General features: G+C 42.9%; 1 protein-coding gene across 4 annotated transcripts in view; it reads right to left on the bottom strand.

Annotated features, from left to right (window-relative positions):
- The window catches only part of USP28 (ubiquitin specific peptidase 28), a 977853-nt gene that overhangs the window by 663493 nt on the left and 295645 nt on the right, over positions 1 to 18715 (bottom strand). For all 4 annotated transcript variants that reach the window (XM_069614230.1, XM_069614233.1, XM_069614232.1 and 1 more), the window contains exon 11: positions 388 to 515. In XM_069614230.1, coding sequence (XP_069470331.1) covers positions 388 to 515 — 128 coding nt within the window. The remainder of the gene's footprint in view (positions 1 to 387; positions 516 to 18715) is intronic.

The raw sequence follows: 18715 nt of genomic DNA, 5'->3' as shown, positions 1-18715 counted from the left end.
AAGCATCTCTACATGGATTCCCCATTGTGTAGGAAGAGGACCATTTCTATCGTCCACCGACAGTGTTGCTGGAACCTTCCACTAGCTATGCCGGCCATTTCACAGACTTCAGATCAAGACCTTGCCCTCTTACAAACCACTACACTGTATTCACTTCTCTTGGAACAAGTGTCAAAAGGACCTTTAGTAGAACATGAATTTGAAATGCATCATTGTTTTTGGATGTGATGATAACCAATCATTATTTGTGGTGAAAAAGCAATTTGTACTAGAGGAGTTTGCCTCTCGTGCAGATTGGAAGATCAAAATGGCACATTGAAGAATCTAGTCATGCCCATTGTTTGATAGTGGCCGTAGTTTCAATCAGATATCAGCATGCTGTCTTACCGGTCCATGTAAATGACCTGTGGAAATTCAAGCTTGTTGTGGATCTTCTCTGGCTGGCCCAATGACTGATTGAATTCAAACCTGGATAGTTCAAAGGTCAACACTGGAGGTAACTTTGTAAACCAGCGCTGTTTCGAGAGTAAAGGAAAAAACGAAAAGAAATAGTTAAAGGAAATTACAGACCTGATTATATTGCAAGTTATATATTATGTATAAATGCACTTTTTGAAGATTTTATGGAAAGCCAGGTATATTGTATAGTCTATCAAACATACCCGGTATCAAAATGTTACAAAGAAATGATTAGACAATGCAAGGGCAAAATAACATTACAAATCTTATAGTTTACACAGCAGGTAGCTTTGTCAATGTTTCACCATTCCATAAAGACTAGGAAGGGCAGTTTCAAAATATCATTTATTTTGCACAGCAAAAAATAAGCCACAAGAACAGTGGAAATATACAGCAGAATCTCCACACTCAACCAGCCCACACTATCAAACATATACGAGCAATAGTAACAAGCCTACACCAGGACTCCAGTGTTTCTCATTCGTAGTCAACAGAATCATCCAAAGATAAAATAGCAGATGGTAAAATAGCTCTCCTTAAAAACACCCATCTTTTATACAACAATTTATATACTTACAAAAAGTAGCGAAAGTGAGAATGTTCCCAGAATTCCAAACGTTTCATCATAATTAAGATCGAGTGAGCTGCCCACGATGTGTTCTACTTTATCGCAGAATAGGGGAACCCCAATGCTCATCAATAATCCTTCATACATCATGTCTTTTAGCAGGAAAGGCTTGGGATTATAATGGATACTGTAAGTCATACATTCAGGGGTTGAGAAGCACTGCTCCACTACTAGTCTGCAGGGATCCCCTTATGTTTTTTCCTGGCACGCCTAGTGTTGCTAGTGATGGCTGAGAAGTGAAGCCTGTGTTTTTTTGGGGGGAGGTAGGGTGGGAGGTTCTGGCCTGGGAAGCTCCCAGTATTAAAAATACCCCTGGCCCGAACTGGAACACGAACACACACAACACACCCTGAACCACCCACACGATCCCAGACCAGCTATTCCAGTGAGGCGCTGAGAGACCTGCAAATAAAATAGTTAATACAGGAGATGGGCCACATCCTGAGTTCTTATGTTAGATGACAAATGGATGAGAGACCTTGCCAAATGGACAGACACCGGAGTGAATTTTTACAGGGATCCCAACTGGGACCCCTCTTTTATTAATCAAACTAATTTCTTTTCTTCTTCAGAGTCCTCTAGCGTGAGCTCCAACTAAATGGGGGCATGCTATGACATCTTACCCTGTTTTAGAGGGGTCTCAGGGACCCTTAGGGCGATTCTGCCACAACAGACCCCTTACCCCAACCTCGGGTACCACCCACATAGAGGGTGAGGCCAGAGGGTGGCCTCCGTGGATGACCAACATGCTAGGCGAGCCACCACGCCATCCAGCTACCTCACGACAGGGTACCCTCCCCTCTACCCGCTTCTTAAACTTATGGCCATCTATATAACTTCCCATTCCTACTTAATAAACCTTCTTAACATTCCCCCTAATACTCCAGCTCTCTACTCCCCCCACCCCTCTATTTAACATTTTACCCTACATAGTATTCATTAATTACATAAAGATATACACATAACTACTCATACATATATACATATATAGACTCACAACATACATACAACATAAGGCGCTATGTCACAATGGGATGACTGCTGCAGTCAGTCACCCTTTCATAGTACCTGGCAGGTCTGTCCTTGTGGTGCTGTCCAGGGCAAGTAGGTGCAGGCTGCTGGCTGGCTCCCGACAGGCTGCTGAAATGACCTGGTGGAGACCAGGGCCTGATCCCTTGTGATGTGGGGCCTGACCACCTTGTCTTTCTTCAGGGTGTGGGGCCGGCGCGTGCTTTTAGCCTTGGCCAGCCTCCTGTGCAGATGGGCGTCTGCCCACACTTCACCACTGCACCCCCTGCCTCTTTCTGTAGTCCTGGGTGGCCCCCTGCGCAGTCCGTGTCCGGCCACACTTCACTGCTGCACACCCCCCAGCTCTTTTTGTAGTCATGGGCAGCCCACGGCACAGTGGGGTTCTGGCCGTACTCGCAGGACTCATAATATTCTGGGCAGGCCCCCATTGGCTGGGGGGGGGGGGGGGGCACAACCAAGTTGCAGCCGTGACCCGGGCACCATTTTCATTTATGGCGAGGTCCCTGTTGTCATGGGAACGCCATCACACTCAACGCCGCTCCCACGACCTTGATCTTGATCTTCAGGCCCGCACCCTCTGCAATATGTCACGGGGGGCAGGCCACTCACCTTCACACAGGCCGCTCCGCTAGGCGGCTTGGGTTTTCTTCTCACGGGACGCTCAAAGGAGCAGCCCAGAACTTCATTGCCACCTCCTCTTCACCTGAGACTTTAATGATGCTGGGCCTGCCTCGCTGGCCACGAGTGTCACGGTTCTCTACTGTAGTGAATGTATTTAGCCTAGTTCACATAAATGAGGGTTATTTTCTGGGTTTTTTTAAACTTTTTTTATTGTGTTGGCTGAATAAAATGTCAAACTTTCAAAATATTTTACATACAAAGTCTTTCCAATTTTACATAGCTATAATACAATTATTTTGTTGTACAGAACAGAGCAAAAAACAAGATTGATGTAATGTTTCATACCCAGATCTAGTACAGATACTTCTAGTTGAGCAGTTGGAATGATCCCAAAACAAATGAGTAAAAAATTACATAAACAGGTTTTATAGTTCATTACCACATTTTATACCATTTAAAAAAAGTTAATTCATTGATGCAGTTCATATAGGTAATTAAAAACTTTTTAATACAACTAAAATCAGCCTTAAAAGTGTAAGACTTTAGCTTTATAAACAACGCTAAACTTTGGATGACATTATTAAAACTTTGAACTGGGCATTATGGATTACATATATATCTCTTATCGATATATCACTGTCACTTTCATAATTTCTGTCAAAACATAACTGAGCAGTAGCTAAACACACTAATTGACATTGTTTCGTTCAAGAGATTTCAGATAACTGACAGTAGCTATTTTAACAGCTAGTCTAGTTGAGTTAAAGATATTGTACCAGGCATCACAAATTGACAGTTTGATAATCACTGAATAGTCCTTTAAAATGGACATTACGCCTCAGAGCTAAAGCTGGACATTCAACTAACAGATGCTGCATAGTTTCCCTCTAAGCTTTATTTTTGCAAAATCAGCAAAAGTTTATTTCTCTGGAAATAATGCCACGTCGAGCCAAGATATCATATTTCTGTCATAGGTACAATCTAAACCCTAGATATTGGTTTCTGAAATGTGGTGACCGACATTTTCGTAGATAATCAGCCATTGTGCGTAATTTCTTATGTCCAAAATATATAGGATTGAAATCTATATAGGAGTTGCATTTATTTTGGGTACAAATCCAATCATATTGGTACAATTAGTTTTTGGCGTGAAACCGGATTTTGCATCAATAGCTCAATTGAATAATCAGCATCCACTAAAGCGTTTGTTGTGAAAGTTCTCAATTTTTTCGGGAAGTCAAGATTCGATGTTAATAGATATGTAGCCAAAATCTTTAAGAGATGGAGTTATTTTCTAGAAGAGATTTTCTAAACAAGGAACATAGCTTCCATAAGTAAAATATAAACAATGAGAGGGATCCCAGTTCAAATCAGATCAGTGAAATTGGGTGCATCTTGGTAAATGAAGGAATTTATGCCAAAATCAAGTTACATGTTTGTCCCAAAATAGTTGCTCTCTGGGTAACTTTGTTTCGGCTCCATATGTTATAATGGCTACAGTTTTTTTTATTACAATGTCACTACGTGGCTACAGGGAAATTTCCCAAATTTAAAAAGAACTTTTGCTTGGGAAACAAGAGTTGTTAGTTTACTCTCTAAGCGGGCTATGTATGGCTTATCAATCAATTGAATGTTTATGATAACACTTAGATATTTATACTGTTGAACAACTGTGAGTTTACCCTCTTGCAATGTCCACGTGTAAGTTCTTAATTTCTGCCCTGTTGGCTTAACACATACAAGAATTTGTGTTTTTTCTAGATTAATCATCATGTTATTCGCTTGAGCAAAAAACCCAATCCATTTAATAGCTTTTGCAGACCTCTTGGTGTTTGTGATAATAGCACAAGGTCATCCACGTAAAGTAACCAAGGAATTTGTTGAGATCCTAATTTGGGAGCATCTGAGGCGATATCTATAAACTTTTTCCCCATATCTAGAATGATTAAATTGAAGAGGGTTGAGGCCAGTATTCAGCCTTGCTTAAGGCCTCGCTCTGTCGGAAAGGAAGTTGTTAGCAGTCCGTTTAAAGTCATCCTAACTTGCATAGATGTATCTGAATGCAATAGATCAATCAAGGTTATTAAAGAGGAAGGGCACTGATGAGATTGTAATTTCTTTTTTAATAGCACTCTATCAATTGAGTCGAACGTGACACGGAAATCTACAAAGGCCAAATATAAAGGTTGCTTTCGGGTGGTACATAGAGACTTGATTGTATTTAAAGTTGTTATATTAATAGATGTACCCAAACCGGCAACAAATCCATATTGAAAAGGATCGCTTTTTTTGCAGTTAATGACCAAGCATTTATATCTCTGAACATTATGCAGGTGAATATTTTGTCAGGGGCATCCAGAAGGGCGGTCGGCATATAGTTTGTTGGATCTTGCCGATTGCCCTTCTTGAACACTGGGACGATGACAGAGTGCTGCCAGGATTTAGGTATTTGCTGCTTCTGGTTAATGTAACAGAATACATGAAACAGAATCTTTGCCTGTGCTTCTGCATGCTCTTACAGCATGGAATTTGAAAGTCCATCGGACCCTTGGGCCCTTCATCGACGTGCCTTATTTATGAAGAACAGAATGTCTCTTCCTGTAAATTTTAATGGAAATCATCCTCTTATAGAAGTATTGGCAATGTTTAGTTTGAGGAGGAGCATATAGTTTGGAAAAATGAGTTATCCATTGCTGCTCACTGACACCATTGATTTGAATTTCTAATTGAGGATCAGCTGTTACACAGTTCATTAAAGCCCAGATTTGGGCAGTGTTTTTGTTACACATCATCCTTAGCATCGACCCACCCTCATTCTGGAATATTATGGACTTCTGCACCCGCATCCAATTTTTATATCTAGTTCTAATTGTTTTAAGTGCAGGCCATTTCAGATCTAGTGTTAGTTGTAAAGCCAGTTTCTTTTCATGTCTAAACAATGTTTTTCTTTCTTTTATAGTAGGATCAAAAGCATGAGACGTCCTAAATGTTCTTTTACTATTAGTGGCATTCATGTGATATAGCTGTAAGAGATCACAATATTACAGGGCATGATTTTTGGAGTAATTGGATGACTTCTTAAATGCTTCAGTTAAAGATTCACTAAATCGGCCTAATAATTGTTCCAACCACCGAAATCTGTTGTGATTGTTGTTAAGGATTCATGTACCTTGAATTTTGTTATGAATGGAGATGTTCTTTCGTCCAACTATGTTCCATTTAAACGTTAATATATATTGATCACTCTGTATTGTAGGAATTATTTGAAAATGAGAAGCATTAGAGAATAATCTGGAATCAACATAACAGTCAAAAATGGCACTGGTAGCACCTCTCTTCCATGTGCTGTGTGGGGATATTTCATTCAGTATTGCACCATTTGGCATAATTAGATTTCTGGTTTTGATAAAAGGATTCCATTGTAAGAGCCTGTGATCCCATTGGGCTTTCGTTTTGTTGAAGCAATGTACATTTAGATTGCCTGCCAAGATAGTATGTGATATGCTGGGGCGCTACATTGATCATGTCCAGTAATTTGTTGATATCACAAAAAAAAGAATGTTGATCAGTTAGGCCTAGAGGGTTCCAATATATGTTAATTACAGCATAGTTAACTTTATGAACCTTCAGTTTGGTCAGCTGCCTAAATAAGTTTGAGGTAACCCATGGTATCAATGTAATTTCAGTACTCATTTTAGTGGCGATCAATAAACCTGACATTGGTCTGCCCTTCGTCGAGAGTTTGGCTGGATGCAATAGAATATTATAGTTATTCCACGAGGGAGTGTCAGTTACCCAAGTTTCTTGCAAAATTACTGTCATATTGTTCAAGTGCAGTCTATTACGCTCACCTGGTATCCACGGCAGCGCCACACGATACTGGATGGAGGTCTAAGCGCTATCCCGGACCCATCTCAACTTGGTTATGTGGCAGACCCTGGGTAGCACCTATAACAGGAGAATGGAGGGTTAGGATACTGGTTCTCTGATGGGTGAACTCCCACCTCCCCTGGTCCAAATCCCCTCCCTTGGGGTTATTGCTCACCTTAGGTTTTTGTGCATTGAACTCTCCGTCCTGCAACTGTGTGCAGGGGCGCGTGGTTGGTGCGGGCATTCCGTGGACATAGTTGCTTAACTGGTCCGTGTGTCCTTATGTCGGGTCCAGACCGGCCGTGACTCTGACTCTGCTTGCTTGCTGTCTTCCAGGTGAGTAATGTCTTTTCCATCTTTATTCTGTCTCTTTCTTTCCCTCTGTTTTCTCTGTCTTCTCAGCGTCTTGCTCCACTACGCTGTTCCCTAACAATATCTCTTTTGTTTTCACAGGGATGGTTTCGATCTCGGAGTTGCCGCGCCTATGGCGAAGACCACTGAGTTATTGATGCGGAGCGCTGCACTGTTTATTGCTGTTAATTGCTAACCTGTGTTCTCTTCCCTTTGTACAGGTTGCGGTGATGTTCCGGAATGATGAGCGATTGAAGCGCTGCTTGCCCAGGTAAGTGCTTTGTTAATGCGGACCTTGTTCCTTCTCCCTTGCAGGTTGCGGTGAAACCCAGAGATGAACGAGGTAGAGAAGAGCAGGGTGCTGCCAGGACTCGCTGCTTGCCCAGGTAAGAATTGTTATTAATGCTGTCCTTGTTTCTTTACCTTTGCAGGTTGCGGCGAACTCCGGAGATGGGCAAGGTAAGCGAAGAGCAGGATGGATTCAAGACCGGTTACTCCACAGGTAAGTATTCTTGCTCACTAATGCTGTTCTTGTTCTTCCAGTTTATTAAATGGAATCTGGATCTAGGGCTTCACGATCGGACCGCTGGTGAAGCAGATGAGTAGGAGCTGAACACGGTGAGCGTTACGCTGCAGGAGTGCAGAATAACGCAAAGCGGGTTCTGCTGTTTGCGTGTTGTTTAAATAGCCCAGGTAAAGTAGTTCCAGGCCAAGTAGTTCCAGGCCCAGCCACACCCAAATCACTTGACCACATGGATTGGGTCTAAATAACTGAGCTGTGCAATAGGCCTCCATGTTGGATTAAGGTCCAAAACTGGTATTGCTTTATTCCTGATAATGAGCCTGGCGCCAAAGGCGCCAGGACTGAAACCATGTATGTTTCTAATGGAGTTTTAAGGCCCTTGGGGCCAGTGTGAAGGGCTTTAGCCCCACTGCTGGCAGGGGGCCGTTATACCCGAAGGGGTCAGGGGTATGGATCGCGACACAGTCTGAGTTATTTAATAGATGATTAAAGACTCTCGTATTCCAGCTTGCTACTTTAATAGATGTTGTAGGGGAATTCAGCAATAGTTATGTTCTGCTATTGCCACAGGTACAGGTCAAATAATTCTTACAATTTGCCACTTGGCTAACATTGTCAGCAAGATTTGAGGTGGCAATCATAGGTGTCATTACTAATGATAGTTCAAATCCCGGAGCAAATATTTCGGTTTTTGCTAGCAATATTGCATTTAACACCACTCGAGAGGTTAGCCATATTTTCACCATGCCTAAATCTCTATCATTAATGAACTCAACTTGATCGATATCGACTGAGCTAATGTCTTCGAGAGCAGGTATTTCAGTTAAGATTGCTATTATACTTGCTCTGTTCATATATCTGGGAAAAAGGGCTGCACGGCAACCAATGATAAGAGAATATAGTATGCTTTTTTTGCATTGGGAGAGCGGAGTTAGTTGTGAATTATATCTATCATTAAGTGGTTTCAATACATTGGGATTATGTGCCCGACGGCTTGGAAGCAGTTGAGTTTTCATCAATTGCATTTTGTTACAGTTGGGTTCAGGTATGATTAGGTGGTCACATAAATTGTCCGATTCCAACACATTCGTTGATTTTGGCAACGTGGTTCGAGAGGCCATGTAGTTTTCAACAGCAATTCTAATGTCATCTGCTCTGTCAGAGTTGCCATCACATCTACCCATTACAGCCAACTGATTAGTTTGGTGAGGCATTTGAGTTGCGTTCAGTGTCTTAATTTTCTCGATTCTTTTTGTTGAGCGGTTCAACACCTTTGGTGTTTTTCTCAGACTGTAAGATGCTTATTTTTTGGTCCACTGTGTTGGTCAAGAGATAGTTTTGCTCTTGCTTCTCTCCGATTTGTTCAATGAGGAAAGGGGAGGTTGGATCTTTTGCAACACCAAATGGGTGTTGACTGCCTTTCGAATTTCCATCCAACGCTGCTCTATATTTAGCTCTTGCGTTATGGGTGAAGCTGATACTGGTCTAAGCTTTGGAGCACATTGTTCCATTCTCTCAGAGGCTGTTCTATCCCCTGCATTTTGTAGATCCTCAGCAGCAGTAATAAGTTCATCAAGCTGACCATACGGTAAAGCATTTTTAGTATTGCCATTAAATCTTACCCTTTTCAATTGAGATATCGGCGAGTATTTTTTTAGTACTGCATCTGATGCTTTAGTATCTTTTTTCTGAAGAATGATTGACTTGAAAGTGTTTAGTCACTGAGTGTGGAAATCTGCAACGTATTCATGTTTTTAGGTTTTTTGCCTTGTGTGCTACTCATATTCTTGTTTTTGTTCTTGGTTTTATTTTTATTTTGAACAGACACAGTAAAGATTGTGTAAGCACGTTTAGCTAGCTCAAGAGTAGAGTTGTTGATGGAGTCATTCAACTTTCATTCGGTCGTTTATTATCCATGGGATTTGCACACTGCTACATTTCTTGGTCAATTGAAACAATTACTTTTTCTATGAACAGCACAGCCTTTGTTGTTATAATTGCATCTTGAATAGTACCGTCTTTATTCAGGTGGGTTAGGAGTTTAGGAGTTAGACCTTAACATGCTTTTCAGTGTGTTGACACTAGCCCAAGCCAAGATGGAGGCTTTTAACCTTTGTCCTGATTGGCTGGGAAAGACAAAAGGTCAGTTGGTGAACAGTTTCAACTGCCTTTCATTGTCCTATGCCCAGCTGAGGAGCTCAGGATCCAGGAATCTCCTGTAACACAGAGACCTAACTCTTTGGGCCTAGCAAGATAAAGACTTGAAGAGGGACGTGGTGTTGCTGAGATAGCGGTCATGAGAGAGCTGTGAAGTAGTTTTCTAAGACTGAAGCTAAGTGAACAAACTGTTCTTCAAATTTTGCTTATGAAGAAATTAATGTTTAAGCTGACATTTCTCTGTGGAGAATCCATTTAAAAATGTAAGGAAAGCCAACCGTTTAACAACTCTAGTTGTTCCTTTACTTGCCTTAAATAAGAAAGGAAAGTGAATCTATTTTTTGTGATAGTGCTGGTTTCCGTTGTGCGATTCCAGGTTGTTTGTTTCAGTAACTGCGCGAGTGTTTCGGGAAAGACTTGCTCTCCAGTCAGCCCCGTCGGTAGGGAATGGCTTGTGCCGGGCTCCCAGGGTAAAGCTTTCCATTTGAACGCTGCAGCTTAGTTAAGTGCTAGTAGCGTTCCGAAATTACGGGCTGCAGCGACGCAGTATTTGTTTTTCGCTTTGAATGCTGCAGCTTAGTCAAGTGGTAGCAGCGTGTCTTTATTCCGGGTTGCAGTGACACGACAGTTTTCTTTCCCCTTTCTGCTGCTCAAACTCTCTCTGAAGCAGTGGGGCATGACAGCAAACAAAGTCAGTTTCAAGGAAACATTGGGCGGATTGCGCAGTGACTACTCTGAGCCCACGGAGACAGGAGAGCGTGGTATGCAGGGTTAATTGCAGGAATCAGAGTTTATAACAAGAAAGCAGTCAGTGGAACAGCATTACAGAAGGCTGAACTATTTTACATGCATTGCAGTGAAGTTTCAATATGTGTTTCCAAGTAAGCTATTGCCCATGAGACTATGGACACAATTCCTCTGATTTCAAGTGACAATCGTAATTCGTTTAAAGGCAGGAAATCAAAGCCAAAGACCAATTAGAGCTAGGAGGTTTAAGAGAAAAAGACATTGGCGCTTGTAGGAGAAGACTTCTTGTTGAACAAGTCCCGGCCTTACATAAAGGGTATCCTCTGGGCAGACAACAGAGGAATAAACAGGTATACATAACTAACATTTACGGAATATCAGGAAAATTTGAATCAGTATGTTTTAATGTATCCTGCCTTGTATTAGCTCTTTAATTCCCCCTGCAGATTTCCATGAGGTCATAGTAGGAATCTGTTATTTTTATTGTATCCACTTCCCCTCCCACTCAGGGGGTGTTACGCACCCAGCCGTGAATTAGTGTGGTTGAGTATGCCACGCCTTTGAAGGTCTGTTGGGGTTCAGCAGCTTCTGCAAACGCATTGTCAAGACTCAGCCTCACTGCCCATGAGGCGGGCCTTAAGGGGCACAGCCGGGCAGCCCAGTTAGGGCTGCCCCACACACGCAGTCCTGGCCAGGCTGTTCTTAATGGGTCCAGGTAGCCACTGCAACATTGCCTGTGGCACAAATGTCTCTGGGCCCGTCCCGTCTGGCCCCCGGGCGGGCCCATAAGCGCCATGGCCCAGCAGCGGCTGAGCTGCCCGGGTATAGCAGCTCAGCCTGCTGCAAAGAGTCTCTGGGCAGCTTCCCCCATGCGCTGCCGAGCTCTACTGGCTGGACACAGGGCCCAGGGCACCGCGACCTCCCAGGTAAGTCACTCTCCTTTTTCTTTTCTTCAACTGTCCTTCTCTCCACTGTTCTTTTTCAAATTCTTCTGCATTCTTTTTCCCCCCCCATGTCCCTTGTCTAGCCCATTCTTGGGCTGGAGAGTTATTGTCCATTGTTCGTTTCTCCTTTACTTTTTCACGTTCCACCCAGACCGGGAGTGGGCTAGATTGTGTCCAGTCCTGATGATTCCTGTCCGTGGAAGCCGCCAAACTCCACAGTTGCCCAGTAAAAGTGTGGTCAACAACTGAGTTGAGTAACAGCTGAAATCCCAACTTCACCAGGGCAAATGGGAAGGGGACTCCGGTCTTTCGTTAAAGGCACCAATCTGTAGAAAATGAGACAAGAAAACAAATTAAAATCACCAACTCTAAACAGTCCTCTACCCCCTAAGGTTGCATCATACCTGTATTTCCTCTGCGAGAAGCTAAGAGGTGTTGAACTTAGTTCATAGCCTTGAGGAAAATCTTTCACTAGTTGGGTAACTTTCCAATATTTCACTTCAAGAAAAGCCTTTTCTTTCTTTTTAAAATATATACTCAAATAGGCCGGATCTTTAGTTGAATACTCTTGAAAGAATCTTGAGAGTAGACAAAGTGACACTTGTTACCTGGATTTATAGCCATATCCTTTTAATCTTCATTTGCTCAATGATAACAGGATTTGGTTGATTATTATTCACTCACTTCTGTCTTTGTTACTGAAGCCAAGCTTCTTTTGCACACACAGGAGGAGCTTTACTCTTCCCCACTAACTGTGCTCACATGCACACCAAAAACTCAAATCTCTGATGGCAAAGTGAAAAATGCAGCTTCCTCCCTTCGTCGCGCATAAAGTGTCGACACTATTTAAACCAAAATTGCGCTGCTAGCGCATGCACGTCTTGCCACATGTCCTGAAGAACAGAGTCAGGCAATGCAGAACGCTAATCAGTGGCTTTAAAGCCACTCATGCGCATTTTCTCAAGAAACTATAAATACTCTGAATTCCCAACAACTGTTCATCTGAACTGCAGGATTGGGCCTTGATCAAAACTCCTTACTCAGAAGGAGTCATTCATCAGGCTCTGTAGTCAAAACAACATTCCTAATCCACATGTTACGCGCACATGGAAATTCTGAGAGAGCGCTAAGGCAATAATTAACTTCTCCGGCATGAGAGCGCTGATTCCTTCAAATATTAGGTTGTTTCTTTCAATAGCGCTTTCCTAATATATCCTAAACGCAAATACCTAAAACTAAAGTTAATTGTACTGCTCAACTCTGATCCTTTCAAACTGAATACAACTTTTTCCTTTATCAAAAAGTTTGCTGCGCTGCTGTCCTGTCCAGATACCTAGTCCGCAGGAGCTGCTGAGCCTCACAGACTCTCCAAAGTGTTCACTAAACTACTGGCAGAAAACAGCAGAAGTCTCAATACCTTCGAGGGAAAGGGGAAGTGGATACAATAAAAAAAGAACACAGGCTTCAGTCTCCAACTTAGTTGAGAACCTAAAGAGGATGAGAAAATAAAATGAATTATTTCTACTCTCTGAAACAGACCCCATGTGACTTCTTATACCGGTTTGACCTCCTTGAACAACTGGGAGGTGTGTTGAAATGTTCAAAAACAGAGGATTACTTTAATTTCTCTGTTTCCTTTGACTGAGGAGAATTTTTTCAGAATTCCTTAAACACACTGCTTTGTAGCAAGTTCATATCCAAGGATCTAAAGTGTTATTTTTACTGCTTTAAGTTTGCCTGCAGGAATATTTCATTCAAATAGAATGAAATTAACTTCTTTCAAATAAGTCTTGAAGGCCAAAGTCTTTACCACTTAAATTGTTCTACAAGAATGTCTTTTTAACTTGCTTCTTTTTTCCCCTGCATCTGGAGCGTGTGCACTGTGTTATTTCGAACAGTGCTCAGGGAAAACCTACTCCAGCATATGCGCAGTTAAAAATTGTCTGAAAGGGACACTAATACCCTTCCAGGCTAGCCCAACTGATCTTTGTTAACTGCACATTAAAAAGGTAGAGACACTAGTCTCAAAACACATGCGCACGGCAGCGTTATTCCCCATTGAAAGGCTTGCTGCAAGTAAAAACAATATTGAAGAGAACTTCAACTGGTTCAGCAAAAAGAGAAATCCGACGCTGCTCAAAGCCTCCCACACTCTGTTCAATCCTCTGAACACTGGCTCGTTATAACGAAGCGAGCACGCATCCATGGAGTCATTAGTAAATAAAGCAATGAAACTAAGCTAAGTGTGTGTAACCTCTACCTTTGAGCTCCCAAAATCAACAGTCAGAAGTAACAGAGTGCTGAGAAAGGCTCCCTCTTAAGAATTAACAAAGAACTTTTAAGCCTAACTAAATACCTAAGCTAATTTAGAATTAAACAAAAATGATTTCTTTCGAAAACTTCTGAGTTTGTTGCCTTTATAGAAATTGTCCAGAAATCAAACTAGGGCGCAGCGCTCCCACCAGTCAAACAGCTGGTCTTGTCCCACGTCAAAGTCCTAGAGGAACCAGAGTCTTCACCAACCTGGCCTAGATATCTGTCATTCTTAAATAGTCCTTAAAATTAGGAGTTAACTGTAACAGGAACTTCCTGTTTTTGGGAAGGACAATGAAAGGCAGTTTGGAATGCCTTTCAGTTCCCTAGCACCCACAACCTTCCAGTTACTTCTTCTCCAACCAATTACCAGCTTCGTCTGCACCATATTGGTTTGGGGAACTCTCCTTCTGAAACAATAGGGGTTAAGGGCCAAACCAACTAAAAGCAAACAACGAATGTAACTATTAATTACAGTGTTCAGACATAAATCAGAATGGGACCCTAACAGCTCCCACCGGTAACTCAGGAAAACATGTCCCATGCCGACGAGTCAATTCAAACTTCTTCCTTGAGTGGTTTACAACAAGAGTTCTGGTAACAAGGCCTTAACCTTCTGTAGAAAATACAAACCTCCTGATCTTCACAGGACAATGAAAGGCAGTTTAGAATGCCAACTAGGTCATCAAGAGGTCATTTGCACCAATCACTATCCATCCCCATCATCGCCATGATGGATTGGTAAACTCTCATTCTGAAAGATGAACAGTTAAGGCCCAAACCATCTTGTGCCTACTTTTCCCAAAACTACTAAAGAATACAAAATATTCTATTAGATCAAAAAAAACGGCTAACCTAAAACAAATTACAGGTTTAACCTAAACTAATTACAGACCCAAACCTGACAGATGGATTCTTCCAAAACACACGCCATATAAACAAACACTCACTACACTAAACCCCTTAAGTGCCAAGGATGAGCTATCTCATCCTCGACATTACCTTTGTGTTGCCAGGGACAAGATGGCTCGTCCTTTTTGGCACTTCATTTTGTGCGATGGGATCGCAAAAAAACTGAAATCCAACCCCCGGGGTATGTGAGGAGGCGGTTCCTCCTCACGGCCCGGGGGTTGGATTTCTTTCAGTTTCACGTCAGTACACATAATGTGTGCTGACATGAAACAGTCATTTTCACAGCGGCAGCCATTTTTGGCTGCCGCAGTGAAAATGAATGGAGAGTGTCCACCTTCCTCTCCCTCGGTCTGCTGTACTATTGTGCCGTTCAGATCGAGGGAGGTGTTGTTGGAAAGAGAAGACTCTCCACTTTCCAACAATACCATTTTTGAAGCATTGCTGGGTGCAGAGCGTTCAATCCACGCCCAGCAATGCCACTAGACCACCAGGGATCTGTTTGTGAAGTGGGGGGGAGAGGAGGTTGATTACTGTGTAAGCAGCACTCTCCCCCACTTCCCCCAAAGCATGGGACAGCACATATTGCCCCCACCCCTCGGCGCAGACGGGTGATCATCTTCCCCTAGGGAAGAGGCCAAAATAATAATAAAATTATATATATTTAGATTTGGGTGGGGGGGCCACTAGACCACCAGGTTTTTTTGTTTTTTTTCTTACAATGAAATGGGGTGGGCCTCTCCCCCCACACTAAGTGGATGGGGGTACCTCATGTAGCCCTCCCTGGAGGCAGATTTCTGCCCCTAGGTAGTGGTACATGAGATGCCCCCCCCCATCCATTTGAGGTGGGGGGGAGAAGCCACCAGAAATATTGGCAGAGCCCCCCCCCCCATTTCTTTTCTGAAATGCATGGGGTTCCTTTTTTTGGTGGCTGCAACACGCCAGGCCCAAATCTGTAGGTTGGCTCCCCAAACCCTTTGGGGGATACCAGTGGTTTAGCCTTTTCCCTTTGCGCCCAGGTAGGTGCACACACACATGTGCGGTACGGTTTTCGTCGGGACACCTGTGGGAACGCGGGAAGGTTGGATATGTGTTGGCAGCATGTTTCGGTGAGTGGGCAGAGGGAAATATCTGAACATGGTGGTTTTTTAGCCAAACTTCAGACTTTTCCAGGGATTGTGGGTAATAAATTAAGGGGCGATTCGCGCAAGTCAGACCTCTGGATTCCCACATGTATATTCTTTTCGGAAATGCATGGGGTTCCCTGGTTTCCTTGGTGGCTGCAACACCCCAAGCCCAAATCTGTAGGATGTCCACAAGAGCAAAATTCCTCAAAATCTGCTAAGCCGAAAAGACTTGGGATTACTAGTGGTTTAGCTTTTTCCCTTTGCGCCCAGGTAGGTGCACCCACACATGTGAGGTGCCCTTTTCGTCAGGACACCTGTGGGAACCAGGAAGGTAGGACATTTGTTGTGTTTGTGTGGTTTTCAGAACTTTTTCAAACATTTGCTGCTGCACTTGGTCACACAAACCTTTCATTTCACAAATGCGACCTACATTTAGTCGCTGCTTTAGGCACTATACACTTTTGTAACCTGCACAAGTCACCTAGCCTTTAAAAGGTCTGCCTGTGTTCTTTGAGAAAATGTATGTGTGCCCTCCTCACCACATTCGTTTTCTTTACCTACACATGCTAAGTACATCCGTTTAGTCCGTAAGTATAAAAAACCTGTGTACCATGGCTCAGTGTTTGGCTTGTGGTATTGTTTGTTTTCCTAACTGGGAGGGTCGGGGGAATCCAGCAGGGCATGGCTTTTCTCAAAATTCACAGAAGCCATTGCCTTACCGGGCCAACCATGTCCACCATATACCTTTTTTCTGTCATTTTTCCACTTTTCCCCAAACTATGGAATTTTTCCCTACATAGTTGTTGCCTGACCTGCGCAAATCACCCCTTCCTAAACTTGGAATTCTGTCTACTTTTCAGAAATGTATGTCTTTCCGTCTTCCCATCCCTCCTCTTCCATTCCGTCCATGCATGCATGTTCGATTGGAAAAAAAAGGCCAAAATCGCCTACCTCTCAAAAAACACCTGGTAACAAAATCAAAATGTTTTTTTGGTTTCCTCTCAGCCTGTTCTTGAAAGCCTGGGAAATGGCGAATTCAGCACAGCAAACCATTTGTTCCTAGCTCTTACAAGGAAAAAAACCACAGGTTTCTTTGTACATCATTTTATTGGCATTTTCAAAAAAAAATAACATTCTTCTTTTTTGGTTATTTTCTCTCACCCCCTACAGCAAACTAGGATTCCTTGGTGGTGTTATGACTGCCTACATGGGGGAAGAAAAGGGGCCAAATTTGGCGAATATATGTCATGTAATAGGAAAGGTACAAGGGATTGAATGGCGACATACCGAAATCACCAAAAAAGCCCTTGTTACTGCGGGGGAAATCCCTTGGCAGTTAAGGAGTAAATAAAACCTTTTATTACACTGGGGTCTGCATGTTCCCCGTCATGGGGCAAGCATGTAGCCCCACTAGTCGGGCCATGTGGGGCCACAGACTTTATTTATGTCCAGTTACGAGAGGGGTCAGAACAATTTAAGGCATTGCCATTCAAAGATGTTCAGAAAACAATGCTTCATCTTCTGTGCACCCACACATGTGAGGTACCCTTTTCGTCGGGACACCTGTGAGAACGCGGGAAGGTAGAACATGTGTTGGCAGCATGTTTCGGTGGGTGGGCAACGGGAAATGTCTGAAAATTGTGGGTTTTTTTTCAGACTGCCAGGGATTGTGGGTAATAAATTCAAAGGCGATTTGCGCAAGTCAGACCTCTGGATTCCCACGGGTATATTCCTTTCTGAAATGCATGGGTTTCCCTTTTTTTGTGCAGCTGCAACACGCCAGGCCCAAATCTGTAGGTTGGCTCCCCAAACCCTTTGGGCAATATCAGTGGTTTAGCCTTTTCCCTTTGCGCCCAGGTAGGTGCACCCACACATGTGAGGTACCGTTTTCGTCGGGACACCTATGTGAACGTGGGAATGTAGGACATGTGTTGGCAGCATGTTTCGGTGGGCAGGCAGAGGGAAATGTTCAAAAAAGCTGTTTTTTTAGCCAAATTTCGGACTTTGCCAGGGATTGCGGGTAATAAATTCAGGGGCGATCCACGCAAGTCAGACCACTGGATTCCCACGGGTGTATTCTTTTCGGAAATGCATGGGGGTCCCCGTTTTCCTTGGTGGCTGCAACACCCCAGGCCCAAATCTGTAGGTTGTCCACAAGAGGAAAATACCTCAAAATCTGCTCTGCCGAAAGACTTGAAATTACCAGTGGTTTCGATGCTGTGAAGGTTATTCTGTGTGCTTTCTTCTTTGCGCAAAGTCCATTTTACAATTGTCTGGTCCTGATTCTTGGTCTGCAGAAGCTGCTGAGCCCCACAGGTCCCCCAAAGATGTGTAGTAGACTACTAAAGAAAAAAGCAGAAGTCTACATCTCCGAAGGAAAAGGGGAAGTGGATAAAATAAAAAACTGAACACAGGTCACTCTCTCTCTCCAACCAGCTGAGCACCTGCAGAGGAAGAGAAAATGATAGTGTTTTTCTTTCCTGGCTGCCTTTTCCCCCCACGGATCAACCCTTGAAATATAGTGTACCCGTTATGCCTTCCGGGGATTTGAAAGGCATGTTCATCAAAGTTTCTTTTGACTTAATCACTGACTCCTCAAAATACTTTGAAAGAAACTTCTTTGAAAATGAAAGCTACTAAGATGAAGTATCTTGTTATGAAAGGAGAAAAGAAAAGGGAGTTCTTGAAATTGTACTGAAAATGTTGCTTCTTGACTTATTGTCCATAAATTGTTGACTATTACATGGAAACTAGGCGAGCAGTATATAATATCCAAGCTGACTGACACCTAGAATGTTCACTTCCAGAGGAACTAAGTGTGCCATCTTCAATTGTGGTTTGCAATCAACTTGTTTCCTTTGACTAAAGTTCAAGAAAAAATAATTCCCTTCAGCAATTCATAAACTCCTTAGCGTAGCACTCTGTCTGCTGCTAGAAAATGAATGTCAGCTTCAGTTTTATTTTGCTTGAGGTCCTTTCTTATTTGAAGTGAATGAAATTGACTATTTGGAATGAGTCTCTTCTTAAGGCTCAAATA

This window comes from Ambystoma mexicanum, chromosome 9 (genome assembly GCF_040938575.1).
Source record: "Ambystoma mexicanum isolate Mex_15411 chromosome 9, UKY_AmexF1_1, whole genome shotgun sequence".
NCBI classification, from domain to species: Eukaryota; Metazoa; Chordata; class Amphibia; order Caudata; family Ambystomatidae; genus Ambystoma; species Ambystoma mexicanum.
Note: the sequence above shows the minus strand (reverse complement) of the source record. Positions and strands in the feature narration are given on the sequence as shown.